Here is an 8,948-nt window from a genome sequence, read left to right on the forward strand (position 1 = left end):
ACTGTGCATTGGTCTGTCCGAGAAGAAAATTCCAGCTCCAACTGTGACTACACAGAACCACTTTTTAAAACTGTTTTTATGTAAAAGTATCTCTTTTTCCCAACCTGTTCAGTTGTATTTTTTTAGATGAAATGTTTTTGTCTGGGAGAGCCTTTCTAAAGGAAGCAGACACATACAGAAAACAGGCCAGATGTCTGACTTGCGGCGCTGCGATAGTTGGGCTAAGGCGGGGCAGTCCCCCACACTGGAGGGAAAAACTGGTTGCCATTAATAGCTCAAACGCTGCCGAGAGCAACCAGAACCTTCTGTGGGAAGACAAGACACTAAATGGGTTAAGCCTACTAGTGGTGTTATCAGAAATGCCTAAGTTAAAGTGGGTGTTGTCCATGTAAATAATAGTCGAGTGTCCTACACAGCGGCTGTACCAAGACTGATGGCCAGGTCATGAATAATAATGTCTTTGCTATCAAAGGGGTGTCCTGTCTTTATTTGAGTCAGCAGTTCCTTCTAGATGCTACTGGCTGCTTCTTATTACAAGGTCCCTGCTTTTTCTTCCATTTTTCTCTTAAAGGTGTAGAGGTTTGTTCTTTTAGAAATGCCGTATCTAGTAAAATGTCATGTTAACAGCCGTGGTGGCATACACTTTTAAGTCCAGGTACTTGGGGAGGGGGGTGGTTCAGAGGCAGGAGGAGGATGGTTTGAGCCCAAGAGCTCAAGGCCAACCTCAGTCACATGTGAGACCTCTGCTTTTCATTTTGTGTGTGTGTGGGGGGGGTGGTGTTTGTTTTGCTCTATTTTGTTTTTTTTTTTTTTTTTTTTTTTTTTTGGTTTCTCGAGACAGGGTTTCTCTGTGGCTTTGGAGCCTGTCCTGGAACTAACTCTTGTAGACCAGGCTGGTCTCGAACTCACAGAGATCCGCCTGCCTCTGCCTCCCGAGTGCTGGGATTAAAGGCATGTGCCACCACCGCCCGGCTCTATTTTGTCTTTTTATATTTAGTTGTTCATTATGCTATTCATTTATTTATTTTGTGTGTGTGTGTGTGTGTGTGTGGTGAATACCCATGCCACAGAACACGTGTGGATGTCAGAGTGCAGTCAGTGGGAGCCTGTTCGCGCCTTCCACTTATGGTGCCTGGGGATTGAACTCAGATCCTCAGGCTTGGTAAGAAGCACCCTTACCTGCTGAACAATCTCACTGCCCCTTGTTTTGTTTTTTTTATGAAACAATGGATCATGTATTCCCAGGCTTCCCTCAAACTTGCTGCATTGCCAAGAAGGATTGTAAACTTCTGGTCCCTCTGCCCTTGCCGCTCAGGTGCTGGAACACCCCATTTGCCAGTGTGCATCACACTGGGTGCACTAAAATTGTAGGTGCACCGCTGGGACCAAACCCAGACCTTCCGGCATGATTCACAAGCACTCTGCCAGCTGAGAGGTACTGGGAATCTAAGGTCATCTTGGACACTGGTAATCATTCCTGGGTAAGATGGCACTGTGCGTGGCCTTGGGCATCTGGCCAGTCAAAGATTTGCTGCCCCTGAGAAGCAGGAGGAGTGCACCCCCAGATTGCCTGGCCCCCTGCTCTGGATGGCTCTTTGCATAGTGTTGGCTTTGCCTTTATAGCCTCAGCCCCAGACCGTTGCTCCTCAGAGACCCCAGAATGCAGAAAACACATCAGGGTGCGACTGTGACTTCAACAGCCTCTTTGGACTTGAGAGTGAGAAACGTCACATACATTTTTGTCATGTCATTAGGATTATTTAAATGTCCCTTGGGAGCCCTGAAAGAGTCTCAGGGACACAGGATGGTTCTGAGTTATACTTTGACACTTTAGAGAGTTCTCTTTGCCCCTCAGAGAGACTGCCCTGGATTAAAGCAGGCTTCTAGAGAGTGTGTACATAAAGAAGGGACCAGACAGCTGGGCACAAGTGATCTCTGGGAAATGGGGTAACCTCACCTCATAGTCAAAAATCAGCCCCAGGAGGGCCCACGAGGAATAGAGCCCAGAAGAACTGTAACCTACCAGAGCAGTAGTTCTCAACCTGGGACCCCTTTGGGGTCTCATATCAGATAGATATCCTGCATAGCAGGTGCTTAGGATTCATAACAGTAGCAAAATTACAGTTATGAAGTAGCAACAAAATAATTTTATTGTTGGGAGTCACCGCAAGGTGAGGGTCGCAGCTTTAGGAATGTTGCGAACCGATGTACTAGAAACTTGGTCAAGGGAGGCCTGCAGGGTTCTAGGGAGCGTAGCTGGTAGGTCAGAGACAGGCTAGAGTCAGGGGCAGGGCCTGCATTGCCTCCTCCAGCTTAGGACAGCTGCTTTGCAAAATTATTTATATATCCTCACTTTCCAAACAAGCCGGCCCAGATCATAGCAAGTTAAGATATGGTTTCTAGCCCGGCCTGATGGCACGTGCCTGTAATTTCAGAGATTCAGGAGGCCGAGGTAGGAGAATGACAATTCTAAGGCCTATCAACGCCTAGAAAGTTCCAGAACCCCGCTAATTCTTAATCCTTGGGCAAAATGTAAGCAGTAACCCGAGGGTCTCAGGTTGTTCTTGCTTGCTCCATCACGGGCCTCGCTCCTTGCACCAGGTGCAAGTGATATTCCCAATCATCTGGGGGGTGGAGGCAGGAAGCCGCTGGGCTTTGAAAGCCGGCTGAGTTGGGCCGGGTGCAGAGGCCTAAGGATGGACGACCCGTTGCAGGAACGCACTAGACGGCTGTTGACTGACTTCTTGACGTTCTGTGCTCGGGAGCCGGGTGTCCCCGAGTCACCGCCCACATCGGCCGAGGCCGAATTGCTGCGCTCCCTGGCAGCACGGATGCAACGGCAGCACGAGGCTTTCTTCTCCCCCTTCTATGGCTACCAGGGCAACCGGGTGGAGCTGGTGAGACAGATGGCGGATGGGGTGTTCTCCGATGGCCAAAACTTCAACTGGGGCCGCCTGGTGCTGCTCTTGACCTTCGCGGGGACGCTTCTGAATCAAGACCGTAGCAAGGCTACCACGCAGATGAATGGTCTGAACAATCAAATGCAAGTGGCCCGAGACTGCCAGCTCATAGTGGACTTACTGTGTAATCTGCTCCTGAGACAGCATCGCTCGTGGCTAGAGGCTCATGACGGCTGGGTGAGACCACACGCGAAGCGTGGGCGTGATGGTGGGGGGGGGGTGTGGTGGGATGGGGGTGCTGTGCTAAATGCCTCTCAGAGACCAGGAGCACTTCAGCTGTACTGTGCAGTCCGATTTTCTTTTTAATGTTTTTTTTTTCCCCTAAAGTCAGGGTCTCATGTAACCCAGGCTGGACTCATTACATAACCTTGTGTAATTGTGGTCCTCCTGCTTGCATTCCCAGGGCACTACTTACAGGCTATGCTACTATGGACGGGTTGATGTGGTACAGATGTGGACACCCCAAGGGCTTTGAACAGGCCAGAAAAAACACTATTTACTGAGCCACGGCCCCAGCCCAAGGATTTCTTTAGAGGCACTCAGACAGCCCTTGCTCAATAGTCTCATAAAAATCCTTTCAGGGGTGACTAGGCACACATGGCCCTTGCCCCCGGAACTTTCAGGGAGCGCTTATTAGGTCCGATTAGCCCAAGTAGGATAAAGGGGACTGTGGTCACTCCCAGGCCCTCCAGAACTTCTTTCTCTAACCCTGTAAGAGACTAAAGCCATAGGGCTTGTGAAATGTCTATGACCAAGTGTGGCCCCTGACTGGGGTATTCTCGCCCACTGCCCTCTTCCCTGTTAGGCAGGCTCCTGGCTTTGTTAATCCTGAATCTCTGTGTTGTAAAAGCTAAAGAGGCAGCCACACAGAGCTACTGGTCAAAGAAAACACCCAGCATGGGAATAAAGTGTGATTGTAGATTGTTAGCGTCTGTGAGGCCTTGGGTTCAATCCCCAGCACCGCCAGAAAAGGAAAAAAACAAAAAACAAACTCTACCCTAGTTCAGCCCACGTGCTGAGCTTGGCCTCAGGTTTACTTCCTCCTCCTTGAGGTTGAATCAAAACTGAAGTGACCCGTGTTATACTATAAATGTAAATTATTAAAACCTGCTATAAAAAAGCCTGCTGTCAGCAGTCTGCATTTAGACCACCTGAGAAAGAAAGGCGGTGTGCTGGGTTAGCGGTAACTCCTGCCCTGTTCCTGCTGTGTGGGCCTCACTGGGCCGGTAGACTCACTCCTCTCCTCTCTCCCTATGAGCTCTCAGACTTGGGAGGGTTCAAGAGGAGTGGTGAGGCCGGTTTTCTTTTGGGTAAGAGACTCACTCACAGAGTTAATACCGAAGAAAAGCAGCATGACGGGCTCTGCGTGGTGTTCAGGTCTATGGGACAAAGCCGGAGTCCCCTCTTCTGGGTTCCAGAGGAAGGAGGAGGCCCCATGCCCACATAGTGGTGACTATTTGAAGTTGGGTTGTCACTGTTTCCAGAGCGGCAAGGGCAGGGGAAAATGTTGGCTCCTTTGGTTAATGTACGTTCACCATACAGGATTTGCTGGCCATACTCAGGGCCTCAGGGAGCCTGGGGTTTGGGGAAGGGAGGCTGACACGTCACGGGCTGGCTTTCAGTGGGGCCTCCGCTATTTCTTCCATCTGAGCTGTGAAGGCAGCGAAAGCAGCTGCTGCGGCGAGCATGGCTTGAATACACCCTGTACACAAATATAACCTTCCCAGCCTTTTTGTTTTGGGGTGACAGGCATGAATTCAATCTCTGGTTGCTACATATTAACTTGGGGTGGTGTGGCGTCAGCACACCTCCCGTCTCGACGTATGTGAGTCAGAGACTGACGTCTGTGTTGGCACAATGGAAGGATATTGTCCTCGTGAGCCTGCGTCGTGTACTGTCCACACAGCAGTCTGGACGAGTTGAGATGGGCAGTGTGCTGGGGAGGGGGTGTTATAAATGTAAGAATCAAGATAGTTATTAAAGGGGTAGCCACGGGTCTGATTCGGGGGGCCTCGATGGGTTCTGAAACCATTTTGACTTTGAAGAGGGGGGTCAGGGGTGAGTAGAAGAGCCGGAGACAGGGGCCTCAAAGGAGGGAATGCCCAAGGCTTAAGTTTTTCAGTTTTATTGGAGGTTGTGGTGAAGACGTCAGAAAGTAAAGAGGTTTTTATAGAGTTCTCCTAGATGTCTTTCCTCAGCGTTGAGGTAAAATACAAGGTGTTATGAGGCATCTCTGGGGCTGTGAAGATGGTGGCTTCTATGCAAGTTGAACTGTGAACAGATCCTGGGATGTCTGGTAGGCACGTGCCTTTCATTTTATGGCAGGATCTAGAACCCTCATACTAGAGATTGGCCCAGGGCCTTCTGCGTGTAATCACGTTTGACTGCCAAGCTCCACGCTAGCCCTCCCTGTGAATTTTTATTTTTGGATGTGTGCCAGGCATGCTTGTACATGGAAGGACAGCTTGCAGGAATCATTCCACTCCAGTGTGGTCTGGGGATAGAGCTTGGATCCTCTTGTGGTGGCAGGTGACCACCTGCTGTGCTGCCCACAGCTCCAGAAGGGGTAGCCACTACCAGCCCACACCGCAGAATGCTGGTCTCAGTTTCTTTAAAAAAAAAAAAAAAAAAAAGATTTATTATGTATACAGTGTTCTGTCTGTATGTATGCTTGCTGGCCAGAAGAGGGCACTAGATCTCATTACAGATGGCTGTGAGCCACCATGTGGTTGCTGGGAATTGAACTCAGGACCTCTGGAAGAACAGTCAGTGCTCTTAACCTCTGAGCCATCTCTCCAGCCCCTCCCTGTGAATTTTTATTTAGATATTTTTATTCTGTGTGGATGAGTACCTGCATGTGTTCTGTGTGCCATGTACATGCAGTGCTCAGCGAGGCCAGTAGAGGGCGCCAGGTCCCCTGGACCCGGAATTAACCGGCATTGTGAGCTCCCACGTGAGTGCTGGGATCTGAACCCAAGTCCTCCGCTAGAGCAGCCGGTGCTCTCAGTGGCTGGGCCACCTCTTCGGCCCCACCTTCTGTATATCTGGGGCTCAGGTTTGTTCATGGAGAGTCCGTCTAATGTTCCTCGTGTGCCCCTTACAGGATGGCTTTTGCGATTTCTTCAGGAACCCCTTCCCAGTCATTGTTTGGAGGAGAGTGCTCATCAAGGCTTTTCTGACCTGCATCATTGCGACGACCATCCTGTATATCTGGAAAAAATTTTAAGTTTTAAAATTTTAAAACGATTTTACCTGCCTAACTGTGACCCGCTAAGGGGACCGTTTTAGATGGCCGGAGAACTGAGGAAATCCTCCTGCCTAGAGCACATTTTTACCTGCATGCTGCATGGAGTCCTGGGGTTGTAACAGGGCAGCATTTGGAAGGGGGAGGGGCCCGTCACTAAGTGGGGAAATGGTCGGTAGATGCGCGGCTGTCTGCATCTGGTTGTGCGCACACCAGAGCCTCTCCCGTCTGTTTTGGGGTTCTTGAGGAGTCTTCAGTAGCCAGGGTTGCCCCGCAGAAGAACCTAAAGCACCAAAACCCCAGAGCAACGGAGAACGCAATAGAAAACCTTAAGGATTCCTTGGAAGCCTGTCTTTCTGTGCCTAATTCCCAGGACTTCTGAATTTATAGTGTCCCCCTCTAATAAAATTTTAAGTGACTTCAAATTTTTAATAAATGTATATACATTTTTCAAAAAGACTGGCTAATTCTCTAATTCAGCAAGACTTTTGTTCTTGGGAGTAATTTCAATTGATGACCATGTGTCCTTCACTATAAACCAGGGTTTAGTTTATATTGCTTGGGGGGAGGTAATTTTTATTTTTATAATGTATATTCATGTTATGCTTGTATGTTTATCTGTGTACCACATATGTGGCTGGTGCCTCTGAGGCCAAAAGATGGTGTCAGATCCCTGAACAGGAGTCAGACAGCTGTGAGCACCACGTGGGTGCTGGGAATTGCACAGGTCCTCTGGAAGAGCAGCTAGTGCTCTCTCTCTCCAGCCTTAACAAAGCTTTGCTTTAAATAGTTTAATCTACATGAAAGTTCTTAAATCATTTCTCTTTCCCCCTTCGCTCTCCAGTCCACTCAAACCCTGCAGGGTGGTGGGCAATGTGCCCCTCCAAGCCTCCCTGGCCATCATTAAACTGCATTCACACGCACGCACGCACGCACACACACACACACACACACACACACACGCACACACGCACGCGTGGCTTCTGGATGGAGATGTAGGTCTCAGGGATCAATTTTGGGTCATCAGGCTTGGTGGCAAATACTTTTACCTTCCAAGCCATCTCACCAGCTAAATTTTGTTGTTAAAGACTTAGTAGCTGAGCAGCTGCGCGTAGCTGCGCGGAGACTCGCGGAACACGTGTGACCAGGGCGGCGGGTGAACAGGCGGTGCAGCGGCGGGTTAACGGCACAGACACAGAAAATAGACATAAAGCTTTATTAAAGGAGAGAGGGAGGGGGGAGGCGCGTGTGCACACGCAAAAGGGGGCAGTGAGAGAGAGAGGGAAAAGATTGAGGATGACTCCAAGAGACCAGAGGTCGCTGGGAGTGGGCATGGAAAGGGGCGGGGACCAAAAGAATAACAGTTTTTAGTTATAGTGTGTTGCGTTCGCGTGTTTGCGTGTGCACCACAGTACCAATTGAAGGTCAGAAGACAACTTACAGGAGCTGGTTCTCTGCTTTCACGGTGCAGTTCGCTGGGATCAAACTCAGGTCATTAACTTTATGACAATCACCTTTACCTGCTCAGCTAGCTCTCTGGCCACCTTCTCTTCCTTCCATGAGATTCCTAGGGAAATTCCAATTCTGGGGAGTCCCTGGAGAAGGGGAATCAGGGCCCATGTGGCAGAAGTGGAGGTCTTTTTTTTTTTTTTTTTTTTTTTTTTTTTTGAGACCTTTCTGAGAATGGGGGAAGAGTGCAAGCCTACAGGTAGACCGATTCCCAGGCAGTGGGCCAGGAAGAGGGTGATGAACAGCACGTGGCACCTGTAGCCCCTTTGTTGTGTACTCTCCACTCCCCCAGGTGAGTCTGTTAGCTAGAGTCACAGTGCCTCTGTAGGTGCCTGCCAGTAGGTGCCTGCCTGTAGGTGACTGTAGGTGCCTGTAACATTGAGAGGGGAGGGACCGCTGCAAATCCCGTGGCCAGGGCAGAGGCTGGATTCTAACATCACATTCTGACAGTTCAGTTCTTTGCATTGCATGGGGATAAAACTCACACGACCAAATTCTTTTTAGCATTTTAAAGCACACCCTTCGGTGGGTTTTAGAGTGTGTACAGGATCTCACACCCATCAGAGGCACACCCTTTGTCTAATTCCCTCACTCAGACAGAAACACCACTCCGTCAACACTTCTGATCCTCCCCTCCCCAGCAACCACTAAGCTGCCTTCTGCCTCTGGAGCTGCCTCTTCTGGACACTGGACATAACTGGAAGCAGACAGCTCAGGGCTCTTTGTGTCTGGTTTCTTGTTTAGCCGAGTGTTTTCCAGGCTTCTGCACGATGTAGCATGTCAGGACTTCTCCTGTCAAGGCTAATGCTGCATCATGCTCACCACACACAGAGGGCCGGAATGTGGGTGGCTCTCCCTGGTTGCCTAGTGTGAATGCAGTTCTCTGAGCGTGCTTTTACGTGCTTTTTGCAGACTTTCAGCACTCCTGAGTGCAAGCCTAGGTGGGATTGCTGGGCCCCATGATAACTGTAGGCTTAGCATGCAGCAGAGCCATGAAACTGTTCTTAGCAGCTGCCCCGCTCAACAGTCCCACCAGAAAGACGTTCCAACTCCTTTCATGATGAAACCCCAGGGTAGCAAAGGAGAAATGGGGAGAACTACACAGGCAAGGTCTGGGGAAGCACAATTTGGCGTTTAAAATACAGACAACAGACGGCTTCTGCCTCCTCGGCTCCCCAGACACCATGCAGCCACATGCCCTGACTTGGTGCAACCAGTGTCATCAGCCTCCTGCA

The 8,948-nt window shown here is 49.8% G+C and overlaps 1 protein-coding gene across 1 annotated transcript; it reads left to right on the forward strand.

Moving 5' to 3' along the window:
• Positions 1-2,696: 2,696 nt before the first annotated feature.
• Bcl2l10 (BCL2 like 10) lies at positions 2,697-6,186 on the forward strand. The gene is made up of 2 exons (XM_038322233.1): positions 2,697-3,137; positions 6,064-6,186. Exons 1-2 carry the CDS (start codon positions 2,697-2,699, stop codon positions 6,184-6,186), a joined length of 564 nt encoding a protein of 187 aa, XP_038178161.1.
• Positions 6,187-8,948: the final 2,762 nt, after the last annotated feature.

The sequence above is a fragment of the Arvicola amphibius genome, chromosome 3, assembly GCF_903992535.2.
Source record: "Arvicola amphibius chromosome 3, mArvAmp1.2, whole genome shotgun sequence".
In the NCBI taxonomy this organism is placed as follows: domain Eukaryota; kingdom Metazoa; phylum Chordata; class Mammalia; order Rodentia; family Cricetidae; genus Arvicola; species Arvicola amphibius.

What these genes read in the sequence shown, in the direction of transcription:
- Bcl2l10 (XM_038322233.1), top strand. Translation starts at nt 2,697, where the DNA reads ATGGACGACCCGTTGCAGGAACGCACTAGACGGCTGTTGACTGACTTC. An exon ending in TAGAGGCTCATGACGGCTGG is followed by an intron (nt 3,138 to 6,063) that starts GTGAGACCACAC and finishes TGCCCCTTACAG; the next exon opens with GATGGCTTTTGCGATTTCTT.